The 18,370-nt window shown below is 32.9% G+C and overlaps 1 protein-coding gene across 5 annotated transcripts in view; it reads right to left on the bottom strand.

Moving 5' to 3' along the window:
• LOC143677333 (nucleolar protein 10-like) overlaps nt 1-18,370 on the bottom strand; it is an 82,813-nt gene that overhangs the window by 49,394 nt on the left and 15,049 nt on the right. For all 5 annotated transcript variants that reach the window (XR_013172512.1, XR_013172513.1, XM_077153194.1 and 2 more), the window contains exons 5-6: nt 6,054-6,139; nt 1,393-1,471 (exon numbers count right to left, since the gene is read on the bottom strand). Coding sequence is in view for 3 of the 5 variants with exons in the window: in XM_077153194.1 (XP_077009309.1) it covers nt 1,393-1,471; nt 6,054-6,139 (165 nt within the window). In the remaining 2 variants the exon portion in view is untranslated. The remainder of the gene's footprint in view (nt 1-1,392; nt 1,472-6,053; nt 6,140-18,370) is intronic.

Below are 18,370 nucleotides of genomic sequence, written 5' to 3'. Positions count from 1 at the left end.
ATTAAATGAAATAACATATGCAATGGGAACTCTATTTCACGTTGATTTTTCTATAAATCTACAACTTGTCTGATTAAAAAAAATACATAAGAAAACATCACAAGGCAAAACACAGAATGAAGTGCTGAATTTTAATATCTTATTTAATCATATTTAAATACATATTACTCTTTGAAAAGTTATAGAGAAGAACTATCTTTCCAAATCGGTATTTTTCATTGTGGCCCAACTCTTATGACTCTTTACCACGTGCAGTCCAATTCCTACTGGGTAAGTTCCTAAAGTCAGCATGAAGCTGAATGCATGTATGATAGAACTTATCCAAAAGAATTAACAGATTCTTTTCCATAAAATAAAAAGAAACTGCTTTTGTTCCTTCAGTATCTATGCATTCTAAATGTTGAAATGTTTTTTCTTACTACTATTGGGATGAAAAGAATCTGAGCCTTGGGTAGAAACTTTGGACTGTAGAAACTAATCTATTCCATCCTGTATTAGAACAGAAGCCACCCACACACAAATTTGCCTATTTCTGCCAGTCCTCCAATAAGAAAGAAAGGACAGAGAAGGGTCAGAGTAAAAAGGGAAATGGTAAATTTTGTTATAGCAGTTACCTTCTTGGACTCTATTTTCTCAAGGAATTTGCCTGGTTGCAGAGTCTCCAGCTGGCCTGTATTAGCCATTAGGAAATACAGACAAACACATATGGTCTACCATTTTTTCAGGGATTTCCAGAAATATATGAGACCAAAAATTTTTGATTCAAAAAGGCAAAAAAAAAACTAAATAAATATTTAATTAAATGTAAAAAAAGGAAAAGGAAGGGAAGGACGGAAGAAGAAAGAATGACCCAGATTCATTCTTTGCAGCTGTTTATTTCATTTCTACTCCTCAGTTCAGCATTTTCTAATGTGTGTTCTGCTGACCACTCATTGGACGGGATGTAATTAATGGGTCTATGTGAAAAAGCTTCCTTGGGTAAGCAGATTTTGGAAATACTTTTTAAATACATTTCTTGTCTGTAGGAATTCTCAGAGCCTCCAGTGTGTATTCAAACACATTACGAATCTCCAAAAATAGGTGTTTGGCAGAATTCCAATGGTACATAAACTCTTGAAAATGTACCAAACTACTACCAGGAGAACAACTGAGTCCTACCTCACTGTAGCTCTAGTTCTAAAGTCTCTTACACTAATTACTAGGACCAAAATCAAAATTTCTCAAGGTATTAGAAATCAGCATACTAGAACACCCTCTCTACTTCAGTCAAAACAGCAATCCCCATTTCTAGGACCTTCTACAGTGAGCAGACTGTGTAGGAAAATTCCCACAGCATATGTACTCCATGAAATACTAACTCAGTGTGAAGTCTCCAACTCAAACATAATTTACCTGCCCTGTGGATGTTCCAACTGCCATCGTCAGGGTGCTGTTAAATTTCAAAGCTGAGATGGTTGGTAAACTGTTTATCCTGAAAGGCAAAATATTCGTGCTCCATGTTAATGTGGCCAAACCTCCTCCCAAGTAGCAAATTCATGATTGATCCCCACTTCAAATCTACATGGAAAATCACATTTCTAGCCTTCTGTTTAAAAGGTACTGAATCCAAACCTTTATAATTAAAATAAAAACTAAACTTTACATGCAAACATAATCTACCTTTAAAAATCTGAAGATTTACCAGTAAAAATATATATTTTTTAAAAATCTGTAGATTTTCTTCTTGAAAAAATCTTCAGTATTCTCAAAGTAGCTACTAACCAAAACAAAAGTCTGAAAAAATGTAAAACCAAAGGAAAAGAAGCAGGGTGACAATATCTTCCATTGTAATTAAATCAGATTAAGTTATTTACAGAAACATACAATTTTTTACCTAGGAGGAATCAATTTTATACTTGGGCATGGGTATACCCATTCCTATTTTTAAATTAGCCATATCCAGCTAATTAAAAGCCTAAATACCAAATGGGGATCTTAGAATCTCTAAGTACCAAAGATTTTAGAATGTACTTCTCACTTACTAACCAAGAACATCAGCACCAAAGCAATAATTTATGGCAGAAGGGGTGCTAGCTTAAGTCAGAAGCAGACAATAAAGAGGATATATGCCCAGGGACCAAGCCCAACAGTCCAATCTGTTGTCTGTTTAGCATCACAAGTCTCTTATGCCACCTAAAGCCTCAGCCAGTAATTACACTGAAACATCTGTTTGGAACCTTGAAGCCTCATATCCACATCAATTTGGATCACATACTCTTCAAAATGAACTTCAGAATCATTCCCCCCCCGCCCCCAGTACAATGACGTTATTTTCTCCACCTACTCAAACAAAATGTTTCTTAATAAAATTTTGTTATTTACATCAACTTATCGCTCTGTATTTTAAAATTATTGTTGTTAGAAATGAGAATTTTTTTCTATTGTATTTTTCTAACTGGTTGCTGCTGATAAATACATATTATTTTGTAACTACATGATTTACTTAGCTATCATATTAGTTCTTACAGTTTTTCAATTGATTACACTGGGTTTCTCAGGCAAACCACCTTATATTCAGCAAAAAATGATTGAAGATTTCTCTTTTCCAATATTTATATGGATTTCTCTTTCTTATACTGGTTCAATCTTCCAAAACTTCGTTAAATAACAGTGGTGACAGCTTTTGTTTATGTAGAAAAAATTAAAGCTAACCATAAAACAATAATAATATCACCCAGTACTGAATTATCAAGAAAAACTGTTAACATTTTGGTACACTTCCAGAGTTTTTCCTATGCCAATACATACACATTCATTCTTATAAAAATTAGCTAAAACTCCATAGGTAAATGTATAACTGGCCTTTTCCCCTACCAGTATATTTAGAACAACTCTCCCTCATAGTAAACATGCTTCTGGAACATAATTCTTAAAGGCCATATATAGTATTATACCATTAGTAGATGTTTCATCTGTAAAATAAATACAATAAGTAATAGGACCTACAGCAAAGGGATAAATAAATTAATGTAAGTGTGCTGGTTTGAGGTTGTTGTGCACCCCAGAAAACCTGTATTCTGTTTCCTAGTCTAATCTTGTAGGGGCAGACCTAGTGCTTAGGGTGGGACCTTTTGATTAGTTTGTTTCCATGGAGATGTGGCCCACCTAACTGTGGGTGGGACCTTTTGATTAAGTGGCATCCATGGAGATGTGTCTCCACCCTATTACGGTGGGTCTTAATCCACTTACCAGAGTCCTAGACACAAAGAGAAATGTTTGGCGATGCAGAAAGACAACACCCCTAGGGAAGCTGTTTGAAACCAGAAGCCAAAGGACTGGCACACCCAGCCCCAAGCATTCCCAGCTGACCAAGGTGTTCAGAAGCCATTGGCCTTTCTTAAGTCAAGGTATGTTTCTCTGGGTGCCTTGACACTGTAAACTTGTAACTTAATAAATTCCTTTTATAAAAGTCAACCCATTTCTAGTATATTACATTTCTGCCAGCATTAACAAACTAAAACAGTAAATAAAGAACTCAGAACAGTTCCTGGCAAATAAAAAGTGTCATCTGAGACCTATCATTTCTACCACGTTTCACTGATCAATATCCTTTTGCTTGATATTGAGGTTCTTTCTAACATTTTAATACTAATAACATTGCCATGTTAGACTAAAGAGATTGGGAAAATACCTACCCAATACATGCTGGTAGAAGTTTAAACTGATGTTAGTCTTCTGTAAGGCAATTTAGCGATATGTACCAAAAGTCTTTTAAAACATGCATACTCTTTAACCAAGGAATTCAATTTCTAGAAACTTTCTCTTAGGAAATAATCATGGAACTATAAATGGATCTAAAAAGGTGAAAAACGTTAATATACCAATAGGGGTTTGGTGCCTTAAAAATTGTAATTTTTAATTGTGCATCGGCAGAGGTTGATTTCTACTTTCTTTTTTGTATTTTGAAAAGGCTTAACATTTTTATACAGTATTATAAATCACATTTTGAATAATAAAATTATTCCTAATTTTAAAAATCAACAAAGGATCAACACTTAACCTTCAAAATGACAGCTGAAAAGTACCCCACCATCAAGGACAAAAGATGCCACTAAAAAAATGCTGTGAATCAATATTGCCCTTAAAAAAAACACACATGCAAAATAAATATTCCTATGTTTTTAAAAACCCCAGTCAAGATTATTTTCTCACATCTCTTTCTTAAATTTTCTACAATGTTATTTTTATCATAGCCATTAAATTTAAAATAGAAATAGAGTTAAAGTGTCTATTTGGGATAATGGACAAGTTTTGATAATGGGTAATGGTGGTGGTAGCACAACAATGAACATAATTAACAGCACTGAATTATATATTTCAAAATGGGTTATAAAGAGAAATACTGGGTTGTATATGTGGTACTAAAATAAAATTACCAAAAAAATCCATAGAATTTCAGAACACAAACAATGAACCCTATAAGGTAAACCATGGACTATAGCCAGCAGTACAATTATTAAAATGTGCCTATATCAATTGTAACAAATGTTCCACACCAATGCAAGGTATAAATAATAGGGTGGTATATGGGAATTCTGTCTTTTAAGCATGGTTGTTAGGTAAACTTGTAGCTTCTCCAGAAAAAAAAAAAAAAAAAGAAGGAAATAGCCTTAAGATATATTACAAATAACTCCTACTGGCCTGTTTTCTTAAATGACACAATTAATGACAAAGCTTATTCTAGAATCCAAGTCTGTTTGCTCCAATTCAAAACAAACTAATGTTTAAGAGTGAGAGAAAAACAACCTCTCTGCTTCCTAGGTAATGAGTACTTTCTCCTTACAACCAGTTTTCTACTTTCTGAAAATAACCATGCTAATTCATTTTCTTTCATGCCCATATGATGAAATAATGATATGCGTTTTCCACTGGTTAATTTTATTAACAAATGTAGAATGTGTGGATTTTCCAATTTAAAGTTGTTTAATATACTATTCTCCACCCAGTGATTAATGAAGTTTGTTAGCAGTACTTTAATAAAATTCAGTAATATAAAGAAAATTATTTCCTATACTTACTTTAAATACCATAATTAAAACATGAAAAAACATTCATCCATTCTTAACTTAGATGGGGAAATATATATATAAGCACAAAGATGTCTTTCTAACTCTTGGAAAGTGACTCAAATTTTTTCTAGGCTCCTTTATATAAACAGAATTTTTTTTAAAAGAGAACTATGGATCCTCTCACCCAGAAATGTACAAAACATGCAAAGTTTCACAGTAATTTAGAGATCATAGCCTCACTGTACCCAACCACCTTTCATATAAAACTACTATAGTTAAATGTCAGATCCACTGAAAATAGTGTATATATTAGTAAAACCACATTACTATGAATATCATGAGCACACAGAAAACACATTCCTAAACTGATTAGAGCAAATAATCTCAAGTCGAGGACTTAACCAATATGCCTGCAGATGTGTTAATATGAGCTTAGAAAAATATCTCAAAGGATATATACCAAACCGAAATAATAACCAACTTCTGTTGAATGGGAAAAGGACAAGGGATATTTTACTTAATTCAATACCATGCTTTGTTTTAGAGGTCTTTTTTTCCCCCCAAGTGTGTGTTACTTTTCTAATTGTTTTAAAGCTAGGAATTAGGAAAATAGGAACGAAAACATTGAAAATGCCTACTTGTCTCCACCTTAGAATCCAAAGAACATCTTTTTCCTTGGTTATCAAGAAGACAGACTCCTGATTCTGTTACTAGATCCTATAGAACTGGAAATATAAATTTCAACAGTATTCTTGTTTTAACAAAATTCTACTGCAATTAAAGAAATAAAGCATTCTATAGAGTCCTGTAGAAAGGAATTTTACCTGGTTTACCCACTTAGCTTTTACAGGAAAGGAATTTTAAGTAAAACAATCATAAAACTACAACCTCAGACATACATTTTAAACGTTTTGTGCTTTAGGAATTTGTTTTATTTTAATATTGATACATTTGCTTAAATCTGAAGCTGATGAATGTTTCAGGTATAAATTAATCTCTACTTACTCTGAATCTGCTGTGACACTACTTAATGCACAGTCTAATAGGCCAACTCTATTTTGAATTCTTGGGTTCCAGCACTCCACTCGCCACTAAACAAACAAAAAGCAATTATTTCAATACTAGATGTCATTAGAAAAAATTTAGATACAAAAATAATTAATAATAATATAACTCATGGAGAATTAAAAATTTAACTCATCGAGAATAAAAATTTAACTTTTTACCTTATATCCTTTCAGTACTGTTTAAATGTTTTACCATAAGCTGAATTTCGTTTATAGTAAAAGAAAAAAAAAAACTAGCTAAGAAAAAAGATACAAAATGCAATGGATAATTTAACAAATGAATATGATTGCTGAATCATTAAATTGCTATCTCTTTTAGTCTCCAGTATCTTAGAGCAGCTAGAAGTAAACACCTAAAATTTGGGAAGTGTAAGCCATGTCAAACTTTGAAACATGTTCTACAACTAACTGTGGTGCTATACTTTGAAATTTATTGCTTTTTTGTATATATGTTATTTTTCACAAAAAAGAAAAAAGAAGTTGGTTGTGATAAAAATATATTTATGCCTTCTAGCCTCCTATATTCTGGAGCAGCTAGAAGGAAAAATCTGAGATCATATAGCAGCCCATGGGACAAACCCTGGGATCTGTCCTGTAAATACTTGTTGAAGAGTGCTTTGGAAACCATTGCTTTTTTATTTCTTTGCTTTGTATATATGTTCTATTATACAATAAAAAAGTTTAAAAAAATGCAATGGATGGGTATTTTGAGAACATTCACAGTTTTGACAGCTGATCAAATAGTATTTAAGTTAGTGTTTAATATTTAGAATTTAAGAAACTGCTATCCGAATTTGTAGATTTTTTTCCTTGATGCCTAATTTTAAATTGGTTTGTGCAACTTACTGTGCAAATACGGGTTCTGCAATGATTATTTGGATACTTTATTCAAATATGCATATGGACAAGCTAAGATATCCCTTTTTGGTGGTTCTAAGTATATGCTTGTTTACTTAAATGAAATCTTTTTTTTTTTTTTTAATGCAATAGTGAGGGTATATAGGTAGTTCAGTGGTTAGAATACCCACCTCTCATGCAGGAGACCCGGGTTTGATTCATGGACCATGCAACACCCCCTCCCAAAAATATATGCAATAGAGATTATTGATTGGATCTTAGAATGGAGAAGTGGGATGTGAGAAAGAACAGCTATAATGGTTTCAAGGACATTTTTAGTATAATTCGGAAAGTTTAAACATTTAGATGTTACACATATAATATATAATCTTATATTCATGTTAAGTTTCTTAGGGATATTAATGGTATTGTGATTTGATAGGAGAAAGTCCTTGCATTTTAGGAAATACACAGTATTTAGCTGAAATGTCATAATAAATGCAACTTATTTCCAAATGGTTCCTTTCCAAAATACATATGTATATAGGTTTATATTTATAAAGAAAGAGAGAAAGCAAATCTGCAAATATATGTAAGTGATTATTGAACTGTATATTCAACTTTTTTGACAGTGAATTAAAGAAAAAAAAAGGCGGGAAAAAATGAAGTCAAAAAATAAGAACTGCCAACAACAGAACAAGGGTGTAACTGTGGTATATTCACTTAACAGAACACTAGGTAGCCACTAAAAAGAATGACATAGATATACATGTTCTATAAAAATGTTAACAATCTGTAAAGTAAAAAAGTAATTTATTAAAAATCCCATATGTCTCATAAAAAAAAATACTGATACAAACATAGAAAAACCTCTGAAAGGACACAGAGCAAACTATTAATGGAGTTTACCTAAGGGAATAGGATTAGAGGAGAAGGAAACTATACTTCTCACTGTGTATTCCTCTGTATTCTTTGATTTTATAATAGTGAAATAAACATAACATAAAGATTTAAAATTATTTAAGATTTTTAACAGAAGTTTACAGACTTTAAAACCATAAAAAAAGTTATTTTTAAACCATACTAGTTTTCAATAACCTAAATTTGAATACTTCTATTGCTAAAGTCGCCTTTCTTACGCACTTCAAAAAAGCACAAAATGCAAGCACTTATATCCTATTTAGCAATACTGTTAGAAAAGACAGCAAAATCTAACATATAATGCCAGAATTATTGTAAAAATAAATTCCTGAATCTAGTCTGATAAGGCACATCAATTTTCAAGCTTTCAATAACATAGGAATTTCAGGAAGCCCAGCCTATGGGGAGCATTATCTACCTCTCCCCAAAACATTTCAGTGCTAGTCTAGTCTTTAGAACAGCTGATGAAATGGTAGCCCATTTTAATACACAAAATCTTTTATAGAGCATGTTTCCTGATATCTAGCCTAGATTATGCTAAGGACTCTATTTAAAAACTGTTTTCTTACAGCAACTTCCTCTTGGTAATCTCAAGCAAAATAATTACCAAGCAAATAATTACCAATTCATTGGCCTGATTTAGGCATGAAAATGTTAGAACATACTCAACACAATTTTACATATTTCTGTTATATTAACTTCGTGTGTCCCGTTTCAAATCATAATCTCTGTTTTTTTTTACATGGGTAGGCACCAGGAATTGAACCCGGATCTCCAGCATGGCAGGCGAGAACTCTGCCTGCTGAGCCACTGTGGCCTGCCTATCAAATCATAATCTTTTAACATAAAAATAATTTGAGTAAAGGAATCTACATTTCATCCAAATGGAATTGGTTTAATAAACTATATAATACATTTAAACAATGAACACCTACCTATTAATTTAGGAAATTAGCTTGGCAGTATAAGTACCAATATATAAAGATTCCCATTATAAACTATTATATTAAAATGAAAAGCAAGATGGAGAATAATTGGAATACATAATTTCTTTTTTAAAAAAGTTTTAAAGTATGTATACTTTAAAACTACATATACATACATATATATGTATTGTGCACACTTGTATATACAAAATAAAAAACATGAAGGGATACATTTCAAACCATGTACCTCTAGAGTATAGGATTTAATGAATGGAATGTATAAGAGGATACTTTTTCATTTTATACTTCTGAGATATTTCCCTTTTTAATGAATTTTTACATTACTATAATTAAAAACACAAACTGGAAAATTCTTGGCAAGTATGAAGCACACTGTATCAAAGGTACTGTGATACGAAAAGGAAAACACTGTGTATTTTCAATTCAATATTTACTGAATATAGGATGTATATATAAATCACTATCTTATACACCCTTAGAGTTTATAATGTTTCCATACAAGTTATTTCACATAATTCTCAACAATATCTCTATAAGTGGGCAAGATAAGTGTAGAAGGCTGAATTGTGTCTCCTAAAAGGATATGTTCAAGTTCTAAAGCCTAGTACCTGTAAATGTGACCTTATTTGGAAATAAGGTCTTTACAGACACAATCTAGTAAAACTGAGGTTGTACTGGATTAAGGTGGGCCCTAAATCCAAAGGCTGGTGACCTCATCAGAGAAAGATCTGGAGGTAGACACACACACAGAGGGAAGAGGCCATGTGAAGAGGCAGAAATCAGAGGGATGCACCTACAAGCCAAGAAATGTCAATTTATCAGCAAACACTAGAAGCTTCATGTGTTCCATTTCAAATCATAATCTTTCAACATAAAAATATATATATTTTTATTTTTATGTTCAGATCCTATAGAAGGAAACAACACTGCCAACATTTTGATTTTGGACTTCTAGTCTCCAAAATGCAACAGAATAAATTTCTTTTACTTTAAGTCACCCAGTCAGTGGTAATGTATTAAGACAACCCTAGGAAAGTAATACAGTAAACATTACCATCTCTGTTCCACAGATGAGGAAACGAAGATGCAGGGAGAATACCAAATTCAATCATGAAACTACCCAACAGGTAGGCGATAGCTGGGACTGCATGGTGTACTGCCACCCATGAAGAGTCACTGTCTGCACTGCTCCCCTTGAGTTGGCAGCAATCCAGCAGTGATGGTCAGCTGTGCTCAGCCACTTAGCCCTTTCCAACTAGTTTCCAATGATCCGTGTATTTATGCCAAATCAGAGGCATGATGGGGCACAGTCTGCAGCTGTGTCTTCCTATGGAAAGGCAAATATTCCATACAAAAGGCAAACCAGTGGGTGTCACCTATTTAGCACCTGCTCTAAAGAACCAAGCAACACTGTCTTTAACTAAAGCTCTAAACATTACTGAATGTAAAACAAATATTTTTAAAAAAACTAAAGACAATGTGTGCATACCCCTATTGTTCCTGTGGCAAACAAGCCATGCACAAGATTTATATCACAAACATTCTCCCTAAAATAGTAACGCAACAAAAGTAAAGTATTAGTTAGCATGTACATTAGGGGGAGAACAGTATTCAATAATAGGGGGAGAACAGTAGTCAAAAACCTTCTGAATAAACAGTCAGTCCAAATTTTGTGGGAGACAACATATGCAGACCCGCTCTCACTCATCTGCAAATGGTGAACACCAAGGCATAAAAGAGTCAAATGTTTGATTCTCAGAAGGCAGAGCTTCTGTTCTCCAGGGTGATACTATTCTGGCCACATGAAGCAAACACTATTCTATGGCCATGAGAATAAAGGTTTATTCCATTTTCTCAATTCTCTTCCTAGGCAAGGAAGCATTCTTGAAAGGGTATTGACTATGACTATGATAATCCTGGGACTAGCCTGAGTTGAATACATTGATTCAAACCCCATTTCTTCTTCTGTAAAATGGATATTTTGCCTATCTCATTGAGTTGCTCTGAGGGTTAAGTGAAAAGAACTGTAAAACGCTCAGCATAGACCCCTGAGTACAGAAGATACCCTCACAAAGTGAAAAGGAAAATCCAATAAAGCTCCTCATATTCATAGACAAGAAGTAACCAAGTTCTACTACTTATCTAGCTATGGGCAATCTACTTAATCTCTCTGAGCTTCAGCAGCTCTATTTATAAAACGGACATGATAACAGTACCTATCATCAAAATTTACTGTGAGATTAAAATGAGTTAGCAGATGTAAAATGACTAAAAAATGACTGGCATAAAAATTAATGGTGATGATGGAGCGATACAGAGAAGGTTGAGTTTAACAAATGAATATGAGTGCTAAATCAGTATATTGACATCTCTTTTAGCCTCCAGTACCTTAGAGCACACAGAAATAAAAACCTAAAATTGTGGAATTGTAAACACATTTCTACAACTAATCTGTTGTGTTCTACAACTAATTATTGTGATGTACTTTGAAATTTATTGCTTTTTTTTGTATATATGTTATTTTTCACAAAAAAGAAAAAAAGAAGGAAGAGTATAATAGAGAAGATAGGATTTAATAAATTAATATGACTGCTGAATCAATATATTGCTATTTCTTTTGGTCTCCAGTGTCTTGGAACAGCTAGAAGAAAAAAGGAAAACTCATGGAACTGTAACTCATACCAAACTTTAAAATCTGTTGTATAATTACTTGTTTAAAATGTACTCGGAGGGTGGTATGACAGGTGGCTCAGTGGCAGAATTCTTGCCTGCCATGCCGGAGACCCAGGTTCGATTCCCAGAGCCTGTCCATGAAAAAAATAATTTTTTTTTGTATATATGTTATTCTTCACAATAAAAAAAAATGTTTAAAAAGATGACTGGCATATACTAAGTGCTTTCACTCTATTAATTATATTATAACACATTCAAAAGTATAGAATATATAATAAAAGAAAAACTGGAAAAACCTTAAATGTCAGTTAGCAAAATAAAAATTAAAATTAAAAAGTAGCACTCAAAGTTAATTCAAAATTTCTCCACCAGAAAGCAAAGCCATTAATGAAAACTTTAAGAGCACTACCAAAAAAAAAAAAAAAGTAGCTTAGATTTTTAAAGTATGTTTCTGAAGTTATTAGTATATTTTAGAACTTCTTTAAATTAAAATTTGAAAGAAATCACTAGATCATCAGTGAATTTTTGTTTGTTTCAGAGAAAACTTAGTGGTACTCTTTTTAACTAGGTGGCTTAAATGTTCTTTGCTAACATTAATATGTTATTTCCTAAGAAACTGAGCATCTGTCTCCATCTCCTGGCCAAAATAAATATGGCAGTATTACTAAAAATACTCACGCAGCATCAGTTTGTAGAGGATTCAGGTACCGTCCTTGTTCTAGGTTTAATCTGTAAACCTCAGAGCTACAAAGTAACAAAGTTAAAACTCTGGTAAACTACAATGGCTTTTCTGTAAGTAAAAATTATTTTTACAAATATATCACTCATAAGGCATTGAATCCCTTTACAAAACTGATATAAAATATATTCTAAACCTAAAAACAATCAGTTTATTTGTGAGTCTATAAAACTGATTTAAATCATTCATGTGCCAAGGAAATATTATGAAATCAGAATAGAATGCTATTCACAAAATAACCCAGAGAATGTTCATTATAATAGCAAGTAAAAAAGCAAGATTCATATAAGAAAGGACTAGAAGGAAAAAAAATAAAATACTAATTAGGGTTTTTCTAAGTTCTAAAATCTTGGGTGATTATCTTTTCTTCTTTATTCTTTTCTCCATTTTTCCCAATTTTCTGAAGTGAGTATGTATTTTTTACAATCATAAAAATTTAGCATTTAAGAATAAAAGTTTAAAAATACTCCAAGCAATATAACTAAGAAACTAACTCCAAAACAATATTACCCTATTAAGTTATCCACATCTCTGTGGCCATTCTTTTAGTACCAAGCCAATAAAAGTCAAAGATATAATTTAAAATGAGCCAGTCACTTCGGAGCTATACTCTTTTAGCCAACTAAAGACAGGGAACATACTCTTATTTAAACTCCTCCACCAAGTTTCTTTTAACCAGAGCCCATGAACCACAAACAGCCTTAATCACAAACTGGTCACTGATGTTGAAACAAACATAAAGCAGAAGCTAGAAGTACTGGAAAATAAACAGAAATCTGGAAAATTAAAAAAAAATCTAAACATCATGTTTAATAAATTAAGGTAAAAGGACTATGTTAAACAGGGTTGACTATTTCCCATCATATTTCCTGTTTCAACCGCTGGGATATGTAACTACCGAAGATATTTTTAACATTAAAAACGACATATCTTATTAAGTCAAACGAGGTGTTAAAACAGCATGTTATGTGAAACGACATTAGAGAATAAACTTGGAATATGTCATTGGTAACAGTGACCATCAGGAGTTAGGAATAGGGTAAGATAATGGGTAATTGGAGCTGAAGGGATACAGACTGTGCAACAGGACTGGATACAAAAACTAAAAAATGGACAGCACAATACTACCTAATTGTAATGTAATTATGTTAAAACACTAAATGAAGCTGCATCTGAGCTATAGTTTTTTTGTTTTTGTTTTGTTTTTTTATATACATTTTATTTTTTTTATTTTTTATTTTTATTTTTTTCTATTATCATTTTATTTCTTTTTCTGTTGTCTTGCTATTTCTTTTTCTAAATCGATGCAAATGTACTAAGAAATGATGATCATACATCTGTGTGATGATATTAAGAATTACTGATTGTATATGTAAAATGGAATGATTTCTAAATGTTGTGTTAGTTAATTTTTTTAATTAATAAAAACAAACAAACAAACAAACAAAAAAACAGCATGTTATGATCCCAATTATAAAATGTACCAATATGGAGGCAATAGACTTGTTTTGTTTTTGCTTATCCCTTATTTCCAAGGTTTTTACAATAACCATGTGTCACTTTGAATTATTTTTTTTAAGTAATTTATTTAAATAATCAAAATGTGAAAGATATTTAAGAAACAAATTGTTTTAGGGAAGTGGAAAGAAGAAAACAGAGTGATGAAATCCAATACCTTGCACCAACAAAGTACAAGTCACAGAATGGGCAGTGGTACAAGAAATCTCTCCCAAACTTTGGTATTCTGGTTTTGTAATAAAAGCCTTGCTGTGAATGAAATTCAATATATCTATCATTATGTAAGAAGACAATTTGAAAATGAGACAAGAAAATTAGTTGGTTCAGGTTTCCAGGTAAAGTATCTGTTTCATCACTATCATTAAACTAGGCAAAGCAAAAATAAACAAAACAAAAAAATAAAAAAAAAACAAATCTGTTCTCTCTCATCTGCCTTCTTTTTCTCCTTAAATCCATCCCTCCACCCTACCCTTTCCCCCCACACACACAACACATACACAATCTGCCTCTCTATTGTTTTCTTGTTGGCATGGGCAGGCTCTGGGAATCAAACCTGGATCTCTGGCATGGCAGGCAAGAATTCTGCCACTTGAGCCACCGTTGCCCGCCCTCTCTACTGGTTTTTTAATGCCTTTTCGCATCACAGATTGTTTTCCGCAAATTTTAACTTTTAATTGAAAAACCTTCAGCAAATGTCCTTCATTTTATGGTGCCAACATTTTATAAAGTAAAGCACTGCACAGTAAACTCAACAAGTAAATTCCCATTTCAATAATTCTACATTTTTCACACAGGCTCTAGTAAACTTACATAAATTTAACTTGAATGTATTAGAAAGGTATCTTTACAATCTGATGGTTGTAAAGCAAATTTATCAATGTTTAGAGAAAATAGATCATAAAATTACACGTTCCAAAACAAATGAAAAATGACCACCATAAGCAAAAGGCTAAACTATAGCCCATAGTTTCCAGAACTGAAGTCATCATAAAGCTATGTCAACTAAGAAAATTAAATTGCCTTGAAGATGACATTTGACATTACAGAAAAAGTTTTCATTTAAAACTGAATAAGGGGCGGGCCGCGGTGGCTCAGCGGGCAAAGTGCTTGCCTGCTATGCCGGAGGACCTCGGTTCGATTCCCGGCCCCACCCCATGTAACAAAAACGGAGAAACAGAATACAATAAAACAAGAAAATGTTTAAAAATGTTTCCCTTTCCTCCTTCCTTCCTTCCTTCTATCCTTCCTTCCTTCTCTCTGTCTTTCCTTTAAAAAAAAAAAAAAAAACTGAATAAGAACTTTATTAACTACTGAAAATGATCACAAACAGTCAAAAGATGAATTCATGGTACCAAATAAAGAAAGAAAAGAGAAAAATCTGCTTAGCTATGAACGGTTTCAGAATACACCACAACATTTACAGGATTAGTAGTGAATTGTTAGTAGTGAACTGTACACTTAGGATAGAGTGCATGGTGGGTGAATAAAATTGCTTAAAAAAATAGAAACTTATGGGATACAGTGAAGGCAGTCCTGAGAATTACAGTCCTAAACACTTACACTAACACATGAAGAAAAAGCTAAAACCAAAGACCTATCTGCACATCTGGATGAATTAGAAAAAGAACTGGAAACTAAAAAAACAGAATTAATGAAACCAAAAGTTGGTCCATTGAAAAGATCAATAAAATTGAGAACTCTTTAGCTAGAGAAAGAAAGAATGAAAGTGGACACAAATAAATAAAAAATGAAAAGGGTGACATTACTACCAACCCCACAGGAAAATAAAAGAATTAAGAGGAACTTTAAATCACTGTACCCAATAAACTGGACAACGTACATGAAACGAACAAATTCCTAAAAGAACAAAAACCATCTACACTAACTCAAAAAGCTCTTCACAGACCTAGGAAGAAGACTGAATCAGTAATCAAAAACCTCACAAGAAAAGCCCAGCATTTGATGGCTTCACTGGTAAATTTCACCAAATATTCAAGAAGAATCAATAATAATCCTGCTCAAACCTTCCCAAAATTGAAGAAGGGGCAAAGTTCCCTAATTCATTCTACGAGGCCAACATCACCCTCTTACAAGAACTAAAGAAAGATACCACAAATAAAGATAATTACAGAACAACATCCCTTATGAATATAGATGCAAAACTCCTCCACAAAACACCAGCAAACCAAATTCAACAACACATAAGAAGAATTACATATACTATGTTCAAGAGGGATTTATCCCTGGTATGCAAGGGTGGTTGAACATAAGAATAGCAATTAATGTAATATACCATATGAATGGAATGAAGGAAGAAAACAACATGATCATCTCTATTGGTGCAGAAAAGGCATTTGACAAAATCCAAAAACACTTCTTATTAAAAATTTGGAAAAGAAGGGCACTTTCTCAACATCCTAAGGGCCATAAATGAACTCTACAGCTAATATCATACTCAATGGTAAAAGTTTCAAGGCTCTCCCTGTAAGATCAGGAACAAGTCAAGGATATTCACTGTCCTGTCATTCAACATTGTATTGGAAGTTCTTGTCATAAGTTAGGAAAGAAAAGAAAATATGCATTCAAAATGGAAAGGAAGAAGTAAAACTTTCCATAGCTACAAATAGCATTACCCTGTATCTAGAAAATCCTGAAAAATGAACATGAAAACTACCAGCGCTAATAAACAAATTCATCAGGATGCCAGGTAAAAGATCAACTCACAAAAAGTAAAAAGGTTTCTACACGCTTGTAATGAACAATTTGAAAAAGAAATCAAGACCAAAATTCTACTTACAATAACAATTAATCAAATATCTAGGAATGAATTCAACCAAGGAAGTACAGGACTTACACACAGAAAACTACAAAATATTGCTAAAAGAAAACAAAGGAGACCTAAATAAATGGAAAGATTTTCCATGTTCATTGATTGAAAAACTTAATATCATTAAGATGTCAATTCTACCAAAAGCAATTATAGATTGTATGCAATCCCAATCAAAATTCCAACAGCACTCTTTGCCAAAATGGAAAAGTCAATTATCAAATTTATATGGAATAGGGCCCAAAATAACCAAAACCATCTTGAAAATGAAGAACCAAGTTGGAGGACTCAATTCTCAGTTTTAAAAGTTACTACAGGGTGGGCCACAGTGGCTCAGCAGGCAGAGTTCTGGTCTGCCATGCCGGAGACCCAAATTTGCTTCCTGGTGCCTATCCATGCAAAAGAAAAAAAAAAAAAAAAAAAAAAAAAAAAATTCTACAAAGTTACAGTGGTCAAACAGCATGGTACTGGCACAAGGACAGACAGAAGAGTGGAATGGAGTTGACAATTTAGAAATATACCCTCACATCTATGGCCAGTTGATTTTGACAAGGACGCCAAGTCCATTTCATTTGGAAAAAGTCCTATCTTCAACAAACGAGGCTGGGAAAACTGGATATCTACATTCAAATAAATGAAGGAAGGAATGTTTTTGAGATAAACATTTCCACACTCAGACTTACACGCACGTGCAACCAGCGGGTCCCCTTTTGCAGTGAAGGGTGTTAAGTGAAGGACCAGATTTATTTTTTTCCTCAGGTCAGAGGCTGAGGGGGCATTGAACAGTGACCAAATAGAGACCTCTTTGGGTCAATATTTCTTTTTTTAGCGCATTTAATGGTGATAACAGGGGAAGAAGGGAGTAACAGATGATGTAGGCATGAAGAAAGGGACCATGGTTTCGTCCCCACTGCTTGTTAACTTGTTAAGGAAGATACCTACATACTTCATACTATACACAAAGATTAAATGAAAATGGATGAAAGACCTAAAAATTCCTAAAGGAAAAAATAACTAAGCAGCTTCAGGACCTCGTGTAAGGTTATATCTTCTTGGACTTTACATCAAAAGCACAAGCAAAAAAAGAAAAAATAGATTAATTGGGACTTGATCAAAATTAAAAACTTTTACACATCAAAAGACTTTTACTGAGAAAATAAAAGGGCTTCCTACCGAATGGGAGAAATATTTGAAAACTACATATCCAACAAGGGTTTACTATACAAACTATATAAAGAAATTCTAAAATCATCAATAAAAAAGACAAACAACCCAATTTAAAAAGGGACAAAAGACTCAAATAAACGTTTTTCCAAAGAAGATCTATAAATGGCCACAAAGAATATGAAAAAATGCTCAACATCATTTGCCACTAACAAAATGCAAATCAAAACCACGATAAGATACCTTTTCACACCCACCAAAATAACTACTATTAAATAATGGAAAATAAATGTTGGACGATTCAGAGAAATAGGAACACTTGTTCTTTGTTGGTGGGACTGTAAAATGGTGCAGCCACTGTGAAAAACAATTCGGCAGTTGCTCAGAAAGTTAGTTCTAAACTACCATATGACCCAGCAATTCCACTTCTAGGCATGTACCAAAAGAACTGAAAGGGGGACTTAAACAGATATTTGCACACCAATCTTCATAATGGCATTATTCACAATTGCCAAAAGATGGAAGTAACCCAAGAATTCATCAACTGATGAATGGATGAAGTTCTGAAACATGTGACAACATGGATTAACCTTGAAGAACTCAAGTCGAGTGAAATAAGCAAGACACAA

This window comes from Tamandua tetradactyla, chromosome 3 (assembly GCF_023851605.1).
Source record: "Tamandua tetradactyla isolate mTamTet1 chromosome 3, mTamTet1.pri, whole genome shotgun sequence".
NCBI lineage: Eukaryota > Metazoa > Chordata > Mammalia > Pilosa > Myrmecophagidae > Tamandua > Tamandua tetradactyla.
The sequence above is the reverse complement of the archived record's forward strand: the minus strand, read 5'-3'. Positions and strand labels throughout refer to the sequence as shown.